This window comes from Poecilia formosa, unplaced genomic scaffold, assembly GCF_000485575.1.
Source record: "Poecilia formosa unplaced genomic scaffold, Poecilia_formosa-5.1.2 Scaffold414, whole genome shotgun sequence".
In the NCBI taxonomy this organism is placed as follows: Eukaryota; Metazoa; Chordata; class Actinopteri; order Cyprinodontiformes; family Poeciliidae; genus Poecilia; species Poecilia formosa.
In genome coordinates this window covers 370,158-391,760 of record NW_006800353.1, presented here as the reverse complement: position 1 = coordinate 391,760, position 21,603 = coordinate 370,158, and the positions used below count along the sequence as shown (strand labels likewise).

Here is a 21,603-nt window from a genome sequence, read left to right as displayed (position 1 = left end):
TGATGGAGCTAAATACAATTCAATCTTGAAATAAACTCTACTGGAAGCACCAGAGACACGCTTGAGACTGGGGAGGGTTTTCACTTTGCTGCAAAGTAAGGAACCTAAAGAATTTACTACAATCTAATATTTTAGATCAGTGCAGAGCACACCTAAAGGTGAATGGGAATCTGTGACGAGATTTTAAATGGCCAGTTTGCTGGCCAATCAAGCAAAGAAACACCGCATTGAACCACCGTTTGGTGCATTTGGCAGACTGGTTCTGCTGGAAAAGAAAATCGGCAAATCCATAAAACCTGTCAGTGAAAAGAAGAAGAAAATGATCTAAAAGTAGTCTGGTGGACGTCTACATTTACTGTGGGCTTGAAAAAACGCAATGGATCAACACCAGTAGATGACACGGCTCCCCAAATCATTACAGACTGTGGAAACCTTACGCTGGAGTTCAAGCAACATGGATTCTGTTTTTAATAAAATGTAAGACTACTGTTTCAATTTATTAAAATATAACTCTTTATTAAATTCTTAAGCCTTCATTAATTGGGTGAATAACAACCACTTGTGCAGTGAAACAAACTTTATGAAGGTGAGGAAATGGTGACACCTAAAGCTAAATCCACTGTTAATAGTGAAAACAAAAATAGTGACAACCTCTATGAATGTTGAGTGAAGGACGCCGATTAAACATTTAGCAGTAACTGAAGTGACAGTTCAGTGTTAACGTAACATTATGAACAGTGGGACAGTGCACTCTACAACAAAACATACTTAACGGTGTATAAATTAAGTGATTACTTTTAAGACAAAAACTCATTAAAACACGCACACCGGTATGCTATTTGGAACAAACATTTAAAATCTACATTAAGAAAATTGTTAACTATACCCAGTACTGTTTTGTGTGGATCACAGGCCTGTGGTGATTATGTTTGGGTATATTATTCTGTCTGACATAACAGGGGTCGTAATAGTCCCACTCCAGCGCTGAAGACAGCAGTCCGTTGGACAGGCCGTCGCTATCTGCAGACAAAATGCGAAGGGAGACACCTGGAAGACACGATGCCCACACCTCTGCTTTGTTATAAACGATGCAAATAACTGCCAGCAACCACATGTCATTTTGCCTCATCCACATTATCCAAGTTACAGAAGTCAGAAAATTAATGTCACATGAACTTTAAATACATTTAAGACAGTCTGAGTGGAGGAGACTTTTGTACCTGCACTTGCTCCGAAGTCACTGTCCAGCCCAGGACCCACAGCAGAGGTGTTCAGACTGGATGTCTCTGAGGTCAGGTTCGTGTGCTCACACTCCGTGAACAGCTTGTCGTACGGATGCACAGGAGCGGCTGCATTCACTTCCGTTAGCTTCTCGTAAGTACTGCTCCGACGAATGTGAGCCACATGATCTGCTTCCTCCTGTGAATCAAGGAAAAGTAAATGGATAATTGCTGACAGATGAGTTAAAAACCTAACCCCCAGCTGTAGACTGCAGAAATCCACTTCTTGTCGCAGTTCCTTTGATTTGTCCTTAGTTGGTAGAGACCCAGTATCTTGTGCTGACTCGTCATCACAAATTGACTGAAATGTATAGATACACTAGTTACTGAGCAAGTTTCAAAGAAACTATATACTGTTGCAATAATCAAAAGACTTCTGGAAAGGACATTTGACCATTCCTCTAGTTAGGGGTTAAATATAGATTGGTTGATTTTACATGCACAGATCAAGCTCTTTAAGCACAATTCACAATTTTTCAATTGAGAAATAGAAGTCTAATGTTTGAATACAGATTTCTCCCAGTTTCTGACAGTCACCTTCAGATTGGATTTTAAAAAATTGGTCAGCATGTTCAAGAACCACAAAGACTCAAGCTTGTCATAAACATGAATATCCAGCGACCCCAATCTCCCGGTTGATAGGGAAGCTAATATGAGTAAATGCAAGAGCTCCAAAATAGGTAGAAGTCAATGTGAGGCCCTCGGGCTTAACAACATTGAATAAACCATAAAGTACGGCAGTGGTAGCATCATGCTGAGGCTCTGTCTCCCTGCTAGTAGTATTGGTCCAACTGGGTGGAATAATGCAGATGGAGGACGTCTTCCCAATTTTTGATGGAAATTATCCCACACACATTGAAACTGTTAAGTAGAGTAACATGGATGATGGACAAATAAGATTAGGATCTCATTAAAGTTCATGTGTGAGGACTGGAGTGAATACGTTTTGTAAAAAAAGGATAACCTTCTAATGGGAAACAAACCAGCAAACAATGTCAAATGATGGACAGGCCCTGCTCTAAAATCTAAGTGAATTATGAATTAATTAGGGTTGAAATAAGTTGCATCAAAGTCTTCTGCCTGTAATAATACTTTGAGCACTGTCAACATCTTAATGATAAACATACAAAGTCCTTAACACTTGCTGAACAGATCTAAACTAACATTTACGCAACCGTCTGCCATCCTCTCACACACAGAACTCGCTCACCATTGGAGAGTTTGGTGGAGCCAGATGTACTCTGGAGTTAGCCTCCGTATCGCTGGACTGCAGTAAAACCGGAGCACTCCGACACCAGCACGGCTTACTGTTACTGGAAGTCAGTGGCGCCTCGGGGGTGAAGCCCTGCGCGGAGGACGCGGCCCGGATGGTGCTCGGCGCCCTCAGAGACCCGGAGCCAGTCGCACCGTCGGGCCTCAGCAGCCGGATCCGGCGAGGCAACCCGGCTGCGTCTCTGGACGACGCCCTTGAAGAAGTGACGGGGTGGGACAGGACGGGCTCCGACAGGGACATGTAGGCTGTCCTCCCGTCCCGCAGAGGGGAAAAGGCCACGTCCGGTACTCTGAGTCTCGGCAGGGTGGATCGCAGGAGCATCTCCTCGGTGTCCTCCCGCCTCGGTCTGCTGGTCTTCTTTGACAGGACCAGGACCTTGTAGCCCAGGAAGAGACAGTTCAGCAGGAGGAGAATGACCACAAAGGGGATGAGCAGGAGGACAACTAAGGTCAGGTTTGTCACAGAGTAGCCTTCTGTCAGATTGTGTGGAGTGGTCTGACGTGGTTGCGACATTTCATTCCCAAGCGCATTGCGGGTGAATTTCTTTGAACGCAGGTCTCCGTAAGCCCTTACGCCTAGTCTCTGTTCACACAGGTGCTTTAATATTCCAATCAGTGGGAATTACTTCAAGTTTGATCTTGGAAAATCACGCAAGTTCTACTTTTCATCGCATTCTTCTCCATTACTGTGGATAAAAATGTTACTGATATAAATATCGCAAAAGTGAGGACGCGGCCATTGATTAAGCCCGGCAACAAACAGCAGTTCAACAGGTGTGTCTTTTTTTTTTTTTCAAGATTCTGTTGTAGGAATCACCCGCCGCTAGATGGCAGTAGATTTCTCCTGAATTTCAACAGATTTGAGGCTCAGCCGCTTTGCAGTTACAATTATGTCCAATATGACTGAGTAGCAGCAATTCCGCCGAACGGATTTGAGGTATCAAACATAAGAAAAGGTGTAAAGGTTATATATGTTGTTATTTATTGTCTCAAAGTGTCACGATAGATAGCAACATCTCCTGGTAATCAAAGCTGCCACAGTGCTGGGGTTAAATTAGTATTTGTAGCTAATGATGACATGTTTCGTAGAGTTATACAGAAGACAACATCTGGAAAACTACAAAAGGACATCAAATGTGAAAATTTGCCGAAGTTACAAAACGCAGACAAGACTTTATACAATAGAGAACAGAACAAGGTCCACAGTGACTTGAAACGTAATCATGCCTCTTGGACATTTTACATGTTCATGAACTGGAACTAAAAACTTGATGCATTTTAATCGGAATGTATGCAATAAACAGACACTTAAATTGTTTATTTATGCAATAAACAGATTAAGAAATAGATAGTTGTGGAATGGGAGAAAAATGCTACCTTGTTTTCAAAGGGTTTTACAAGTATAATCTAAAAAACATTGTTTTTTTTTATTTAGAAATTGTCTATGACTCAAGTGAAAGATTGTGATGGCTGAATAAATAATTAAATAACAAATGATCACACGACATCAATCAAGCTAGAGTTTGAGCTAAACTATGCATGCCCTGCGTTTTAGCTGTGTACTTTCTGCAATATATCTAATTCAGAATAACTGAATGAACCCCTCAGCAGAGGCCAGGAATCACTTGATTCAAGTCAACGCTGAAGCTTGAGGATTGACTGGACACAGCAGGTATGAACCATTAAGCTTTAGCTCTGGCTGTATTTTCAGTGTTAGTGTCCTTCTGGAAGGTGAGCCTTCAACCCAGCCTCAAGTTTCTTTTTGAAGCTTCTGACATGTTTTTTTTTCCCTAATGGCTTTCAAATGTTTAGCTTCATCCATCTTCCTTTTTTTTTTTTTTTTTTTTTTTTTTACCCTGGTAGGATTTCCTGTCCCTGCATAAGATAGCATCCCCACAGAATAGATAGCTCCACCAACGCACTTAATTGTGGGGACGATCTGTTCTTATTTGTCTGACAGATTACAGTTTGTTCATGTACTTTGCATCCATGTAAGTATGCAGCGATTCACTTTTTCCACATTTTATGTTTCAGCTTTATTCCAAATTGCATTGAATTCTCCTCCTTCCTTAAAATTCTACACACAATTAACCCATTATGAAAAGATGGGGAAAAAAATTTTGAGCGCTTGACAAATTAAAAATAGAAAACCAAGAAATAACATTTACTGCATTTGTAGATCATTTCTGTTAAAATATCTGTAATGGACTTGAAAGTTTATTTATAATTAATTTAATTAATTAATTTATTATTTATTTATAATTGGAGCTCTAGAAAAAGAGCACTCTACATTTTAATTTGTGTAACTTTTAAATAGTATGTTAATGCAATAAAAATGATTCTGTATATTTTGTATTGTAAATCAATAATCATTGATAACATTGACCTGATTGTGTTTTGGTGAACAGAGAAGAATATGTTCTTATTCATTTGTTTATAGGCCTAATGACCTAATTAGGTCTATAAATTGAGGTCCTTGTATATATGCAACAATAGAAAACCCGCAGTCAAGTTTGTGTGTTTTTTTTTTAATCATTTTATTTTAATTTTCATGCCGTAGAATAAAGTAGGAACACATCAGCAGTTCTTATTGCAGATCATATACAAACTTTTCTAGTCATTCAATAGAACATTTGACAAGTGAATCTCTTTTAGAGACAACATTTTTTCATTTTGCACACAAAGTAGACCTTTGCACACAAGTAGTTTTTGCTATTGTAAAAAAACAATGCAAAAGATCAGTCATATGAGCACCATATAACCATAAGAAGAAGAAGAATAATAATAAGAAAAGAAGTAAGGTGGTGTTTTTTTTTCTTTGCTTGTTTCTACCACTCAGGTTTAAGTAAGTCTGTACAGACTTAAATAGCACACTGATATCCTGCCATAAGCTTGCAAGTATAACAGTACATGTACACCTTTTCGTCTAGGAGAAGGCTGTTGAGTGAGTGCTTGCCTCAGACAGCTAAAAAAACCCTTCGTTAGTCCAACAGCTACCACTCGTATGGCACCAGAAGCTGTTGTGCATTGTACTAGTTCAGAAAGCCTCCTCTCTACAGTCCAGTTTGACTTCCAACTCAGCTCTGCTTGCCTTTTCCAAGCACAATAAGAGGTTGTGATTGGTTGTGATATTAGCACCTTAGGCAAGGATGTGTTTCAGAATTGAGAAAGACACATGGTGATGCTGTGTCAAGTAGAAGTGAAGCAGGCTAGCACTGTCCCAGGCTGTGCTTGATGATCTCGCGGGACTGTGGCGGGATCCTGTCGGGGAAGAGCACCTGGAACTCCACCACCAAGTCGCCCCGTTGCGACGGGCTCTTGGGCAGTGGGAGGCCCTCGCCCCTCAGCCGCCGGACTTCGCCTGGCTTGATGATGTCGCTGCACGGTAAAGGCATCATGCGGTTGTCCAGTGTTGGGACATTGACTGTGCATCCACAGAGAGCCTGGAGACAAATCAAGAGGGAGGTAAAAGTTAGTCCTGGCGGCCTGTTGTCAACATCAGCTTCACAATCAATGAAGGAAAGTGGAGTGTGAACAGTTGTGTAACTGCTAAATGTTATGCATGCGTTCTTGTGAAAAGATTTTGCGAGTTACGCAACGGTGGTACAGATGTTATAACCGGCGTTCTATTTCTCTCCTGTGTGTGGGAGTCAAGTGTTTCTGTGACTGATAGGGAGCCAAACGAGGACGGAGGAGCTATTTGAAATGTCAGTCTCTGTGACTGCTGCTCTGCTAATCTGTGCGTGGGCTGGAGGAACTGAGAGGCTGAGACAGAGCGAGCCAGTAGGACTGTCTCCTTCTCTCTTTCTCTGCCTGGTTGTTGAGGCTGCAGTGAGTCTAGTGGCTAAAAGGGAGGCTGGAGTGCGATTTGTGGGTGCAGTCAGCAGGCAGCAGGCTAAATTTAGCTTCTTTTTTTTTTCTCTCTCTCTCCCTCTGCAGGGGCTGCTGAGGTAATGGAGGTGTTGGCTGACTGCTGCCATTTGGTTTGTGGGGGTCTGTCAGGCGACTGTAAGTGGTAGGCTCAAATGCCCACAGTGGAACAAAAGCGTTCTGTTAAAAGACTGAATTAAGTATATCTATAGTTTGTCTGGTGAATTTCTAGAACAAAGAGTGAGTTGGTGGGTGTTTTAGAATGTGGTTCATGTGGACACTAACTAATGAGAGACTCACCTCTTTAAGGGTGATCTGGGCCGTGTAGACGATGTTGGACCCGTCTCTCTTGTACTCTGGGTGGTCTTGGTCCCTGAGAATGAAGGTGATGTCTGCAGGAGGGCTGTTGGGGGTCTCGTCCCCCTCCCTGGGGAAGGTGATCCTGGTCCCGGCCTTCCAGCCTTTCTTCACCACAACGTTCAGCACCTTCTCCTCGGTTCGCAGGCTTCGGCCGTCAGGGTTGAGGCGGCTGCGCGTGATCTTCATTTGCTTTGTGCAGCCGTGCATCACCTCGTCCAGGGTCACCGGCAGGTCGTGCACCACGGCCTCGCCTGACAGGCGCCGTGCGCCCTTCCGCAGGCCGGCCTCACAACCGGCGAAGCCACCCAGGTGAGTGAAGGTGGATCGCCGGAATGGGTTGAAGAGGTCATCGTCGGCATCGGGGTCGCTGCCGAAGAAGATGTCGAAGTGGTCAGAGTTGTGGAAGAAGGAGGAGAAGGTGGCGTGGGGGTCGTTTTGGAAATTTTGGCGGAAAATGTTGCCTTGGCCTGCTGAAATTCCATTTTTAAGACCTAAAAAAAGAGAATAGACAAATTGTTAAAAAAAAAAAACAACAAAACATATTTCCTGATGGATTTGAGTTGTCGCTATGCAAATGTTGTGCACGAGAGCTTTGATTGAAGCAGTTCAAAGTATATACATGAAGTCACATCTGCTCACCTTCTTCTCCAAAATGGTCATAAATGCTTCTCTTCTGGGGGTCATTCAGGATCTCATAAGCTTCTGCAATCTCTTTGAACTTCTCCTCCGCGTCGGGGTCACTGTTCTTGTCTGGGTGGAACTTGAGGGCCATCTTCCTGTAGGCCTTCTTGATCTCATCTTCATTGGACTCAGGCAAGACGCCCAGGACCTTGTAGAAGTCCTTGCCTGTGGGTTTGATGGAGAGGCAGGGCGTGTCCTGCTCAGACTTGGTGCTCTCCTGCAGGAACACAACGATTTAGATTTTTAGATCACTTTGTCATACTTTCTACATGCTGATGCACATGTTGTGACATTTAACACCAGTTGTTGGTTTTATATATATATATATATATATATATATATATATATTTCACACAGAATCCCTGATGAAAACTGCAGTGTATGAGCTACAACGATAAGAGAAATGATTGATTTCTATCTACACAGATAGAAATCACCTTCAGCTTCAATTCTCTAAGGGGAAACACCCCTATCTGTGCTGCTGAGCAGATGCATAAATTTTATAGGCTGATCTCAACACAACGTGAGAGAGAGGGGGGTAACCCATGTGAAGGGATCGTGAAAAGACTTTCTCCCCCCAACAACTGAGAATCTCCGCAGCGATTGGCTGATAGGGAATCCGCGTTTCTAGCATGTGAATGAATGAAATGACAGCATCTCCTACAGATGCCGGCGGAGTACAAACGCCGGCAAAGAATGCCATGTAACTTTAAAATAATAATAATAATAATAATAATAATAATAATAATAATAAAAACTGTACTTACAGCTGACGATGATGATCCAGAGCTGTCACCCCTGTGCATGACTCGCACTTTGCACTTGACATTTCCATTCTTTTGCTTCACTCCGAACTGTGTCCAGATGAGAACCATGATTTGAAGGGTTGCTTTGTCTGTTTGTTTTAAGAGCTGCTTCGAATCGCTGTCCACTGGATGTGTGGTGCTGAAATCGCTCCGCTTTCGCTCCGGGCTCTCTAAGCTCCGTCCTGTCTGAGATCTCTGCTCGGCTCTCTTAAATACCGCCGCCGCAGCTCCTTTTTCACCGTCCCCTCCGCCGCCCACGCATCCCGGTCGAGCTTTCCCGGGACCGCCCATTTCCTCACGGGATGCCGGTGTGCTCAGCGCACCCGGTGAAAGGCCATTGGTGCTCGAGCGATGATCACGCGGATGTTGCAGCCTCCTTTTCCATCTCGAGACTTGTTTCCGGAGTTCTAGAAGACAGACCGGAGCAGACTGTCACGACTGGGTACACCGAGTCCTCTTTCCCCGAATAGAGCAGACTGGAGAGACTGAAAAAAGAGAGGAAAAACTATGTCTGCACAGACAACTTTGAACGATGGAATCCCTCCGCTGAGATTCTTATTAATATTTACAAATGCATTTGTCAAGCAAGCAAGTTCATCGCAGTACTACATTGCCTTTTGTTAGATGTTTTGCTTTGCAAAAATAATGCATACTTGCACCCTTTTCACGTTTTGTCACATCATCACAACCACAATCAAGTACAGCGTAGTTTTAAAGTATGCAGGTATGATTTTCAATATTTTTTTATAACATGTGAAAACGATGTGTATTTATAATATGCAGGGCTATATTTGCTTAGATATCCCTTTAAAAACCAAGTGCAACCAGCTGCAGTGAGAACTAATTAAATTAGTTAATAGAGTTTGTGTATAATTTCAGCAGAAGATATTCATAAACAAACAGCAAGATGAAGACAGAGAAATGCACAAGACATCTCAGGGATAAGCATGAAGCAGGTTAGGTTGTTAAAACTTTCAAACTTTAAACAATCCATCGTGGACTGTTTAAAGAATATGAGTCATATACAAGAGAGCCAAGACATAGTCGGCATCTAAGACGAGTAAAACCACCATCAGAGAAACCACTAAGAGGCTCATGATAACTGTGGAAAGCTGGAGAGATTGACTGGATCAATCTGGTGGGAGGATCTGTTCATACCTCACGAGGAAACATATTAAAAAGCAAGTCACTATTGAAAAAATATCTCCTTTGTAGTTCATCACATTCCTCAATGAGGTGACAAGTTACTTATGGCATATAGCAGGGCTTGTTAATGGCTGTTAGCAGATTTTTTCTGTCCAAATTTAAGCATTTTTCCAAAGAATCACTCTTTTCTCTGGACATCTGAAGTTGGTCAAAGTATATACCCTGAAAAGGAGAATAAATACTTTTGCAAGACATTGCATAAGTAATCAAACTACAAACCAAAAACATACACAATAAATCCAATATGACACCAGATCATTACTTCTGCATTTTTTATTTATTTATTTATTTTTATATATTCTTGGAAAATCTAGAGTATTTCTAGTATTTTGCCCACCATTTATGACAAGCAGAAAAATACAAGAAAAAAAGTGTAAGAGATAAAGCAATATTTTTTTTTATTTTTGTTTGAATTATAATAAAAATGATTGCTAGACACGCAATATTTGTGACAGGCTCCTGGGTTAAAATTGATAAAGTAAAAAATAAATAAATAAATAAAAGCATACACTAGACAAACTACTGAAGCATAACATCAGGACATAGCATTCATTTTAAGCCAGGTGTACAGCAGTACATGTAAAAAAAAAAAGGCATAATACAACAACAATCCTCATGAAACTTTTATTTTACGAAATATGTCAGAAAAGTTTTGAATGTCCTCGTTCAGACCGCATCTAATATTATCCCTCGGACTTCGTGACACACAAAGAAAAAGAAAAGAACAATTGAATTCTAATGTTAGAATGTTCCAGTGACCAACAATGAAAGGCTATTTTCTGCACCTCAAATTAGCTGTTGAAGTTTGCAGGTGAGTGTAGAAAGCAATGGATCATGCAGGGGTTTATATAAATGCACCGCCTACGAGAGCCAGCCAAAAAAAAAAAAAAAATGGTGCTACTGGATGAAAATGAAGGCAAAGCTATGCACACGGGCCACTTGACAACAGGCAGCTGTGGGAGTAAAAAGCCAGTCTGATGTTATGTAACCCAATGTGTTAAAAAAAAAGCCGGCCTGCGATGCCACTGTGGACATTTTGTGATGTATGAAATTTTGAGATACTGACAAGTTTGATGCCGTCTGATTTAAATGCTTTCCAGACGTGCTAATGGGTAGATTTTGAAGATAAGAAGACATATGTGTCGATTTTAGTTCAAGTTGAAGCAGCAAAAAAAATAAATAAATAAAAAAATGGCAGAAACAGAGCCTAAATGTATCTGCTGCTGGTGGAGGGTAAAATGAGAAGATATTAATACTGTCAGGGAGAAAGAGGAGCAGATGGGCATGTCAGCACAATTAATAAAATCTCATCAATCACAGGACTTGGTGGAACATTCGATATCTTACGGGATAACTTTCACAGATGCACTTAACTGAATATTAGCGGCTTATATAAGTGGGGCTTTACAACTAAGGAAAGCTGAGCACAATGGACAAAAACATTACAAAATGTCAAGATTTGGAGGAGTAAAAAATTGAGACCCTGATGAATCGTCTCAAAATGTCTCATCCAATTTGTGACATTTAACAAGGACATTTTGTTAGAGTGGAAAGCATAAAAAAACAAAAAAAAGCTGCAATAATCTTGTTGCATAAGTGTTCATACCTTGTTATCAGATCTCGTCCAGGACAGCTTGAAAACACTGGTTGTTATTGTGACAGTTTTCCAGTACAAATTTTGCAAATTCTCCAATCGCCGGAGACTTATTTCTGTCGTGAATTTTTAACCAGTACTTGAGAAATTATCAACTTCAGTAATGGCATTGCTGTTAATATTTTCACCTCTCGTTAACGACTTGCTACGTTGCCACGGTTTACATGAAACGCTATGGATTCTTTGTGTACTTGTCCTGACTGTTACCTTTGCACAGTGAAATTTTGATTCCTTTGTAGCCGGTCTGCAAAACAATGGCTTCAGTTAAAGAATCAAATCTCAAGAAAATCCTTCATAATTGTTGCTAGGTGTTGAGTCTACCCACGAAGACTCAACACTGGAACTGAATCAAAATTACCTTATGGCCAACTAGGTTGCATTATTTTAGTATTTTTTTTAACAGATTTGTTAGTTTTTTTGTTGAATATTATATGTTATGTGTTGTAATGAAAATGGAAAAAGTTCTGAAGTTACACATGTCATTTTATTATTTTTTGTGTGTTGACTTGTCATATCACAAAACATGTTATTGGGGTCTCACCACCTTGTTTTTATTTTTATTTTTGAACCATTTAACACAAAAAGCTCTAACCCACGGAAGTGTTTGTATTTTTAGCAAGGTTTCTTGTTTCAGACACCTCTGTACCTTAGTGTTAGTCTTTTTTCATGCCCATTCAATTTAGTTCGACTGGAGAGAGTCGGACCTAACACAGAACCCTGAGGGGCTCCATAATTCATTGTGGTAGAAAATAAAGAGGTCTTATTTACCTCCATAATTTGGAATCTGTCTGATAAATAGGAATTTTGCTCTTGCTCTTCCATTCATTGACACATGGGGAAAATATACAAAAGTGTGATCATAGTGATAGCTTTAGCTTAAGTAAAAGTTGCAATTCAACTAATTCATAGAGTATAGAACATTTTACTATGAATATGAAATTGGCAGCAGATGAAGGTCACACATTGCTAAAATGCAGCATCTACCTTATTGCCATTTTCCTTCCATTGAAGTCTGCCGTTTCTATTTGAGGCAACGCTACACACACTACAGGATTACGACACACACTCTACCATAGTCATGGATCGGAGCGGCACAGTCCCAGGGAGCGTACATTTATGGCAATACTTCCTCCTCCGTAGAAGCTTCCTCCAATGGAAGATGGAGTTTCCTGGGGATTCTCCTGTCGTCTTACAGGAAGCAGCAGACAAATTTGGTTTGAACATGATCACCCCGGAGCGTCATGCGCCAGATACCAGCTCTTGGATACTATTCACAGATCGAGCAGGATGGAGTGAATCACAACAGGCGACATTCATTCTCCCAGCCCACAGGAACAGTTTGGCTGCATTTGGCCTGTTTTTTTTTTTTTCTCTCTCTTATTTTTCTCCTTCCTTTTAACACATTCACACAATCTCGCTCTCTCTCTCGCTCGCTCTCTCGCAGAAACACAAAGTGTCCTGTCAGTCTCACAGGAATGAACACCATTTAAAGCATCAAGCAGGAGTGACACTGTAATTGTTGGTTGGCGTGAAGGCTGACATGCATCCTGTTCTCATCATGTTTGCTGTTCTCACACATTTGGTTTTCGCAGCACCGACAGGCTCCGATCCCTTTGTTTTGTTGGAGCTTCCACTTTCTTGTAGCAGAGAACATACAGTAGCTGTAATGTTTCTGATGGCATCTGATCTGCATAAATTAAAACATGATTCAGTAAATCACTTTGACAATTTTGTGACACATAAAAAATACGTTTACATAAAAAATACTTATCAGACAAATGGCATCAAGTAGTATTTATTTTATTGTCAACTAAACTCAAGAACACCTATCAGATTGCTTTGATCACGTTTCCAGACTGAATTAGTATTTTTTTTTAATCTGAACTGTGACAAATATACAGCAGATAAATTAAGTATTGAACACATCACAGTTTTTCAAGGTAAATATATTTCTAAAGTTGCTATTGGCAGAAAATGTCTACCAGGTGTGGGTAACAAGCCGAATAATCCATACATAGAAAGAAACCAAAACAAAAAAGTTCAGGAATTAAGTTATGTGTGATAATGTGAAGTGACATACGGAAGAAGTATTGAAGACGCTTTCTGATATTTATTAAATACTTTGGTAATGACCTCTTGAGGATGTCTCCTGTTTGGAGAAATTACTTGCATGCATTGCTCAGGTGTCATTTTGTCCCATTCTTCCACTTTATCTTTAAACCTGGAAGCTTCTGTCTCTTCTATGAACTCTGATGTTTAGTTCTTTCCAGAGATTTTCAACAGGATTCAAGTCAGGTGACTGGCTGGTCCAATCAAGCTGCTTTATTTTATTTCTCCGAGGCCAGACGAGAGCTTTCTTGGCTCTGACTCTGGAATCATTGTCTAGCAGAAATGTGAACACCCGTTTCATGTTCATCATTCTGGTACATGTTGTTGAAATTGAAAAAAAAACAAAAACAAAACAAAAAACAAAACAAAAACCTACGTGTGTTTCTGAAACAGCAAAAAAAAAAAGTATTTCTCTGTCTTTACCCCTGATACCGACTGGACAGCTAGAGATCAACCAATAAGAAAAAAGACGGATTCAATGTTACATGTGACCCTGACAGAAAGTAAAAACTGTTTTGCTCTCCAACGTTAAAATGCATTTTGTTTTATATTCACAAACTCTATGAGGAACCATCAGATTTTGTAGCTGCTAATATGTGAGAGACTTTATAGATGAGGAAAGTTCATTCCTCATCCCTGCAGCTTCTGTCATCCATTGTTGCTATGTCTTATGGGACTAGCGAGTGCTTCCTGCAAGGGATTCGGAGGGGGGGAGAAAAAAAAAAAAAGAAGTGATTCACCCTGCTGTGAGCACACAGCACGGGCACAGAGTATGTGACACCAACCTCATCCCACATCATTCTGCTCCCAACCCTCACCCTGCCCTTCAAAGGGCAGCAAATGAATCAACATAGTTTAAAACAACACAAAGAGAAACAACATATACTGTACGAGACAAGAAGAAGAAGAAGAAGAAAACAATCTCAACTCCACCCCCCCTCTTCCCCCCCGTCATGTCTCACACCTTCTCTCCCCTCTTCCTCCCCCAAGTCTGCTTCTCCCACACATTTCTGTAAGTGTGACTGGCTCAGATTTTTTTTTTTTCACTCTGGCCAGACTTCAGCGCACCAGATGCACAGACAGACAGCCAAATGGCGGCACAGACATATTAAGATGCACAGGCAAACATCGACCCAGACAGAGCTCCTGGTGTGCAGCCTGTCATCTTCTTTTCAAAACCACTGAAATCTTTTCGCTCTGCTTGAAAGGGGCGAGACTGGCTGTTATCATCCGAGAGACGAAAAGAAGACGGATAACGGATGAAGGGAAAGACAAAAAGACAAAGCAACACAACAGGTTCATAAAAAGTGGTTGAACAGAGGAGAAATGATTAAAAAATAAGAGGACAGATTGGAATGCAGTGATGGATTATGGCTGGCAGAGAGGGAGGGTTTTGCAGGGGGAACAATTTGGAAAATATCCCGCAGCTTACTGTCTGCATTGATGAAAGACTCTGCTGAATATTAAATCTTCCACAAACTCCCACCAAAACTGGGCTATGATGAGCAGAAGAAGGCTCACATCCCGTCTCCGTGTGGGAGCCCTAAATGATTTCACACATGGTAGAAACTACTTTATGTTCTTCCTGACAACAACTCGCAACTAAAAGTGCAGGTACATATTTCCATCTTCCTGATTTTCCATCCGGTGTGGCTTTCTTGTTTTTGTGGTTCTGGGTCGCCTCCTGCAGGGCGCGAGATGTACTGCGTTGTGAGCAAAACATATTTCAATCAGAAAACACTCATTTTTATGTAACTGATCCGGTTATATAAGCAGAAAACATGAACATCACAGCAGCCACATTCAAACTGATGCAAAACGACATCTCTCTTACAGACCCATTGCAACTGCTTTTCACATTTCCAGCTGAGAATTCATCCCTCCATCCTCTCCAGAGTCCGTTCTCCCTTGCAGCTGCTCAGAGCCTTTTCTGACATCCTTAATTGCCTCAGGTAGTGCTGGTTTTCCTCAGGGCAGGAGACGGCGGACAGTGGCGGCCTGCAGATGGCCGGGTTCTCCGAGGAAAGTAGGAGGAAGATGAGAGTCGACAGGCAAAAAGGCCACGTGCAGGCCGGTAACGCGAGCTGATAGGGGACGGTAGAAGTGGGAGAACATGACACATTGTCTTAGAGACACCTGCAGACGAGGTCTATGATTAGCCTCCAAAAGTAAGAAACTTTCGAACTTACCACGGACATTAGTTTTGACGTCGCTGAAGTCACGTAGGCACAGAAAAGTGCTAAAAAAGACATCAACACACCTTTCATTATGCAGTTTTCTACTTCTGACGAAGAATAATTAACTTAGTTTTCAGTCTTACCACATATTAGAGATAATATGTGTGTCTGCCATGTTAAACCATAAAAGACCCCTCCGATGGCAATGCAGGACAGCGCACTGTTATATCCCCAAAGTCCTGAGTAGACGTCCTCGAGAGGTGCAGCTAATGCAAGTCCTGCACCAAATTTCAAAGAACCTTGAACAAGTGGTCAAATCAGGTGCAGCCAAATGCTTCACAGCATTTTGTTGGGATTTTATGTGACGGCTTAACAAAAACAGTGCATGTTGACCCTTTTAAAGCTGCTCTGGTCAGACAAAGGAACTTTTGTTGGGTTACATGCAAAAGGCCATGCATGGGGTAAACATTGTGGTCATAGCATCATGCTGTCAGGATGCTTTTCTTCAGCGCAGGGTGAAATGGATGGAGCTAAATGCAAGGCAACAATGGAAGAGAAATCTGTTACTAAGCAACAACTCCTTTAAAATGGGACAGAGGTTAAGCCTCTAGCTGAACAACAATTTTCAGGTGCTAGAGTTCTCCAGTTAAAGTCCTGACCAAAATCCAGTTCAAGACTTGAACATTAATACTCACAAATGTGTCTTCCTAGGGCCATTCTTAGGCTAGGCCTCAGCTATTTTGCAAAGAGGTATGAGGATAAATGTTAATCCTTATGTACAAAGCTGGTAGAGACTTGTCGCAATTTTTACCAAAGCTGGTAAAAATTGCGACAATAGGTGGTTCTATGGGGTATTGACTCACTGGGACTCAGTGCTTTTCAAGGGTTTATGTGTAACACATTTAGAGAACCACGCATGCCTTTTCATCCTCAACTACTTTGTTTAGGTCTATCTCTAAAATTCAACTTAACTACAAATAAACTGGAAATGTTCCACTTTTAATACAACAAGAAAAAGTTGAAGTGATATGACAACTTTTGCAAAGCATTTTGTCGTCCATGTAAAGTATGCACAACTTTGGTTACTTTTTTTTTCTTTTCTTTTTTTTTTTACCAAATAAGTATGCAGTCTGCATATTTGTGTTTGAAACAGGTTTTGGCACATTTTAACACATCAAACTTTCCGCCATTCCTTCTGCAAATGACTCGGTGTCTATTTACCAGTGCACAGGCCAGCAGCGGAGCCCAACAAGGCATGCAAACAGATAGCTGGCGAGCATAGCAGCAGGGCCAGAAGGACGAGACACGCCGTCCAGGGACTGTCGCAGCCAAACACCTGGCCAACGCCAACTGGCACCGACAAGAATAGCTGCAAAAAAACAAAAAACAAAACAAAAAAAAAGCACTGCATATGAGCTGAGTGTCAAAATGTTCTGAAGTGATTTTGATTATGTGCAGGTATTCATCCACCTGTGGTATACTCAGGTTTGCAAGAGAGTCGTTATGGTACAGATGTGCTTTGGGCTGAATTTTCACCTAAAGGCGCAGAAAGTAGTTTCACTTTTTCTTATGATACAAACCACCTGAGAAAATTCAAATTGTATGTGTATAGTGAGACTTAATACATGCCTCTGGAAAATACGGGTGAGCGGTTCCTGTTGCTGCGATGTGTAAGCAAGTCAGGATATTGAAAGGCAAAGTGAAAACTGGGAGATCCCATTTGCTCATAATGGAGGACAAAGCACTGGAGACTACAGGGCTGTTAACAGAGAAACAAGTTAAGATGTTAAAGACAGAAAAATTGGAAGCAATTAAAATACTGAATGGTTGTTTAACAAGCACTGTCAGTACTGGGACCATGTGTAGTGTTTTAAAAGGCTTCGATTTTACTTGAAGAAGTAAAATTGTGTGCACAAATTTATTGGGGCTATACTGTGATTAAATATTTATATTAGTGAAATTATTCCTGCCACACTTGTGGGCTCCCCGCAGGTCGGCCATAGTTTGTAGGTCTGGATAGTGAGACGACGATGGAAGAAGCGTGGCGAATTATTTCTGTTATTTCTGTGTCGATTTTGCCACGTTTTAGATCATGATACAGCTAAAAAATAATTTTAAAAAAACTTTTCTGTGGCAACAAGATTTTATTTTTAAAAGTATTTCAAGTATTTCCAGTGTAACCTTTGCGCCACTGGAATGTTTATTGCTGAAAACCTCAACCTCAGTCTGATCTCACAAAAAGTCAGAATTCGTGTCAAATATCCAGAAGATTATTATTATTATTATTATTATTATTATTTTATTTATTTTTATTTTTTTTTACAAAAGCCAAATATTCAGATTTGAGATGGATTGGGATATGATGGTATGACTAAAAAGGCGTTTTTGTCTTGCAAGCCCAATCAAGCAGTCGGCATTGAGATGGCATCTAATGGTTGCTATGGAGACCTGATTACAGCAAGCATTTCTCACTTTGCTGCTGTTCTCTCACATTGAGCTTTTTTTTTGTTTTTTTTGTCAGTCTTATTCTTGACAGCTCAAGCTGACGCCAAGACTTTATGTACGGAAATGTTTAGGTGAGTAACTATTTCCTTCAAAAATATCCTGATTTTTTTTGAAGATCAACAGACAGCATGTCATATTTTAATGTCATATATTTTTGCTTTCCTATTTTAAAATGTGACTGAAAGGAACGGAGCTACAAAGCTGTGCGTCAGGAAAAACTGAAAAGGTTACTGGAAGATATGATCAACTTTAAGAAGAAAGTTACATTAATTTGCCAAAGAATGACACTGGATTTTATTAAAATCTAATATTTCTTGAAGGTTTTTTTTTCCCCTCTTCAATTGTTTTAATTGTTTTTGTGTGAGATTATGCTTCTAAAATAAATGTACATTTTATTTTTACAACATTTCTTGTTTCAAGATGGAACTTTATGTAAAAATCTCAACAACAGAAACAATGTGCGATGTTGTTCCTTCTTTACTTTACCCCACTTTCCATTTCCAATCTGCAGAAAATCTTTATTTTTTTTTTTTTTTCTTTGACTCACCACAACATGGACATGAACACATTTGGGAACAGAAGCCACCAGTACCAGTTCCCCTTGGAGGAGAATGCAGCCATCAGCATACCAACCAAAGTCCCGTTGTATCCATGAAGCCCAGCAAAAATCGCCTCCCTGAGGTGAGGTGTAAAAACATGAAGCTGACATGAGTACAAAGCAGTTACATGAGAAATAAAATCTCACTGAGTCTGAAGCTAATTAGGGGAGAAACACAATCTTTCTGCAGAATGTCATAAATCTTTATTTTTTTTTATTTCTTGTTGTTGTTGAATAGGACAAAATGGAGACGTCTGACCTGTTTAGTCTGAGGAGGAGAGCCGACACAGTGGAGACAAAAGCTCCCAGCAGAGAGTTTAGAGCCCACCAGGGGTTCTGCAGGAACAGGCCAGTCGAAATGAGAAGTCCACTGACAGGGTTACTGACAAACATGACCTGAGCCGTGCCTCGTAAGACACCGTCCAGCAGCTGGATGATCAGAACCTGCCCTGTCAGACAAGAAAGTCAAAACTTCGTTTGATTCAAATATTAAGCAGAGATAAAAAAAAAAACAATAAAAAAAAAATAAATAAAAATCAGACTGAATACCACCTACTTTTCACCCACTGTCCACACCGTCGCATGTCTCCTGTGAAAAACCTGACAGCTCTGAGGCAGCGACCCGAAGGCTCTGCTGAAAGTTGGTTGCTGGGTCCCATGCTGGCCAGCAGTTAAAGTGACAAATAATACAAACACAGAGCTACAGTAAGTTCCAGTCCATACTTTGCACAATCCCCTTCGAGGCTTTTAATCATAACACTTTCATCTATGCTTAGACTTCCAGAATCTCTGCTTCGGTATCAAGTCTCTAACAGCTTTACTTCCATCTGACCGGCAGCTTTCCTGTCCCTGCTGGTCGAGAAATTGGTCAAAAAAGTTCAGCACAGTATTCCACGTGTTTACTGTGTCTCCTTGTGGCAAACTGTGAATAGGACTCATATGTTTTTCTATTGTCAAAAGTTTTCTTCCCACCATTTTTACCATTATGACCTTATAACTTATTGCTTTTCCCATCAACATATTCTAGTGTCCCTTAAGCTGTGGACCTCTGCTGCTTCTCCAGTTACCATGGGGCTCAAGTCTCCTATAAACATCCAAATAAAATTAGTAACTGGGCTAGCAAAAGTGCAAATGGTTAAAGAAAGGAAGGAATAAGGCATGAGGATAGACAGGCAGATAGATATTCAGCCTTTCTTCAAACTCTCTAATCTGCTCCATGCATCCCACAAATTGCTGACAAATCAACACCTCGGCACACACAAACTAAAGTTGATTCCCCTTTTTGCTCCCTGAGGTAGAAATGACTCCAACAGAGAAGAGAGAGCTGGGATCTGAACCTGTGCCCCCCCCCTCCCCACCCCTGTCTGCTGCATTGATTTCCTTCAGTCCCTTCTGTCCTATTTTTGGTTTTTAATTTATCTTTTGGTTTATTTTGAAGGAACGATCAAAGCAGTTTTGCGAGGAAGCTTCCCACTGCTACATCCTCAGCCATGGATCTCTGCACAAAAACTTTTCTTTTCTTTTTTTTTTTTATCATTGTTGCTGTTCGGGGAGCAGTGAACCTCTTGATGTGCAACTCCTTTGTTCTGTGACAAAAAACATCCAGAGTCAACAAATATAGCAGCTTTTCAACAGAACTCTCTGAACAACAAAACTGAAAGATGATAAAACTGCTCTGATCATAAGTCGCTCTGACGGACGCTTATCTAGCAAACAACGTATCAGATAGTTTTACTATTAAATTGAGACTGTAAAGTTATTAGTGTTTGTATATATATGTGTTCAGGTATGTCAATTTCTAGTTATCAGTTTATCGACAGCCACTTGTAAATGACTAAAATAATTACAGAAAGCAGCATTTTTGAGTCAAAATCAGCTCTTATATCCTGACTGAGATGTAGTTTGTGCTCAAAAAGCCTCCAAAATGGGGTTGAAATAAAACATTTCTACAAATGTGTTATTGCAAAGTGTTCAGTTACTTTTTCACACAGATCTTACTGTTTTTAAAGGCTTTTTGTCCCCCTCTCAATAAATGAAATCCTAATGACAATATTTTCATAATGATCTGAAATTTGTTCAAGTTGAACAACTTTTTTAAAAAAATGACTAAATTTGTTCCTACTTCGGAGGGGAAATATTTTTCACAGCACTAGCAGTTTGTGTTATTTGCAACTAAAACTTTGTATCAGGAAAAAGAACATGCGTCTGAGATCTGTCAGTGTCGCGTCATAAACCAGATTAGACAGTATTCTTACCTTTTCTGTGTCAACGATGCAGATCTTTCACCCGGCAGCTAAATTTGAGATGCTGTGTTGTTGCTTGTTTTCTGTGAGATTCCTGAGAACAAAGCTGGCCCATACTGCAGATGATCAGCTATTAAAAGGATTTCCTGACTAAGCAGTGCAGCGGTTATTGTTTCCACAGTCCTACTGGGAATAAAGATCTGCTCTATGAAGTAAAGTTTTTTTTATTTTTTTTATTAACTGGTCAGTAACCAAGTTTCATGGTAAAGAAGTATAAAAAAGTTCTAGAAAATGCTGAAAATATTAGGGGGGGAAAAAAATTACTCTTTGGTTTGAGTAAATTTATTCTTTGGAGGAAGAAAGATCCAAACAAGTTGTTTGTTTTACTAGCTCTAAAATTGTTAACACATACATTATGGAGTTAATATTTAGAGTAGCTGCAGGTCAAAGCTTGTTATAATGTGCATGCAATGTGACTTGATTGTTGGTTTGTTTGACTGATGGCGGTGTCAGGCGTACAATTTTAGCATTTTCCCTTTAAATGTTCCACTGATCATTAAGGCATAACAGCAAATTAATAGAACTAACTTGGTTACAAATTATTTTGTTAATCCTAACAACCTAATCACAAAAACTTTAAGGGCGTTAATTGAGAAAAATTGTTATATGTTGTTTTACAGCCTTGGCTTATTTCAGGTTCCCGCTGAATTCAGGTAACATTTTCTTGTGCATCGTTGATTTGGATGTGTGAATGTCTGAGTAAAGGACAAAGAAGACCGCAGACATTTCAGTATGAACAAAGTGGATTGGATAATCATGGGAACAACAAAAGCACACAAGAT

At 40.4% G+C, this 21,603-nt stretch overlaps 3 protein-coding genes across 5 annotated transcripts; all 3 read right to left on the bottom strand.

The window, feature by feature from the left end:
• Positions 1-489: 489 nt before the first annotated feature.
• hwa (huluwa) lies at positions 490-3,357 on the bottom strand. Its single transcript, XM_007576711.2, has 3 exons — positions 2,491-3,357; positions 1,221-1,419; positions 490-1,047 (listed from the first exon to the last, which is right to left on the bottom strand). The coding sequence occupies exons 1-3, from the start codon at positions 3,064-3,066 to the stop codon at positions 881-883; spliced, it is 942 nt and encodes a 313-aa protein (XP_007576773.1). The 5' UTR covers positions 3,067-3,357; the 3' UTR covers positions 490-880.
• A 1,725-nt stretch (positions 3,358-5,082) lies between these two features.
• Positions 5,083-8,575, bottom strand: LOC103155150 (dnaJ homolog subfamily B member 5-like). The gene is made up of 4 exons (XM_007576710.2): positions 8,231-8,575; positions 7,422-7,680; positions 6,723-7,273; positions 5,083-5,995 (listed from the first exon to the last, which is right to left on the bottom strand). The coding sequence occupies exons 1-4, from the start codon at positions 8,558-8,560 to the stop codon at positions 5,762-5,764; spliced, it is 1,374 nt and encodes a 457-aa protein (XP_007576772.2). The 5' UTR covers positions 8,561-8,575; the 3' UTR covers positions 5,083-5,761.
• A 5,334-nt stretch (positions 8,576-13,909) lies between these two features.
• On the bottom strand, positions 13,910-20,913 carry LOC103155149 (urea transporter 1-like). Of its 3 annotated transcripts, XM_016663320.1 has the most exons (10): positions 20,774-20,912; positions 19,075-19,178; positions 18,778-18,967; positions 18,468-18,596; positions 17,045-17,174; positions 16,886-16,951; positions 16,637-16,784; positions 15,559-15,693; positions 15,428-15,477; positions 13,910-15,322 (listed from the first exon to the last, which is right to left on the bottom strand). In XM_016663320.1, exons 2-10 carry the CDS (start codon positions 19,175-19,177, stop codon positions 15,113-15,115), a joined length of 1,161 nt encoding a protein of 386 aa, XP_016518806.1. In that variant the 5' UTR covers position 19,178; positions 20,774-20,912; the 3' UTR covers positions 13,910-15,112. The 3 variants fall into 3 exon arrangements, with proteins under 3 accessions (XP_016518806.1, XP_016518807.1, XP_007576771.1); XM_016663321.1 differs by lacking the exon at positions 15,559-15,693 and having other exon boundaries at positions 20,774-20,913; XM_007576709.2 differs by lacking the exon at positions 20,774-20,912 and having other exon boundaries at positions 19,075-19,921.
• Positions 20,914-21,603: the final 690 nt, after the last annotated feature.

What these genes read in the sequence shown, in the direction of transcription:
- LOC103155150 (XM_007576710.2), bottom strand. Translation starts at nt 8,560, where the DNA reads ATGGGCGGTCCCGGGAAAGCTCGACCGGGATGCGTGGGCGGCGGAGGG. An exon ending in CTGGATCATCATCGTCAGCT is followed by an intron (nt 7,681 to 8,230) that starts GTAAGTACAGTT and finishes GTGTTCCTGCAG; the next exon opens with GAGAGCACCAAGTCTGAGCA. An exon ending in TGACCATTTTGGAGAAGAAG is followed by an intron (nt 7,274 to 7,421) that starts GTGAGCAGATGT and finishes CTCTTTTTTTAG; the next exon opens with GTCTTAAAAATGGAATTTCA.
- LOC103155149 (XM_016663320.1), bottom strand. Translation starts at nt 19,177, where the DNA reads ATGGGACCCAGCAACCAACTTTCAGCAGAGCCTTCGGGTCGCTGCCTC. An exon ending in CTCCTCCTCAGACTAAACAG is followed by an intron (nt 18,597 to 18,777) that starts GTCAGACGTCTC and finishes ACCTCACCTCAG; the next exon opens with GGAGGCGATTTTTGCTGGGC. An exon ending in GTGTTCATGTCCATGTTGTG is followed by an intron (nt 17,175 to 18,467) that starts GTGAGTCAAAGA and finishes CTCTGTTAACAG; the next exon opens with CCCTGTAGTCTCCAGTGCTT.
- hwa (XM_007576711.2), bottom strand. Translation starts at nt 3,066, where the DNA reads ATGTCGCAACCACGTCAGACCACTCCACACAATCTGACAGAAGGCTAC. An exon ending in CTCCACCAAACTCTCCAATG is followed by an intron (nt 1,420 to 2,490) that starts GTGAGCGAGTTC and finishes CTTGATTCACAG; the next exon opens with GAGGAAGCAGATCATGTGGC. An exon ending in TGACTTCGGAGCAAGTGCAG is followed by an intron (nt 1,048 to 1,220) that starts GTACAAAAGTCT and finishes CGTGTCTTCCAG; the next exon opens with GTGTCTCCCTTCGCATTTTG.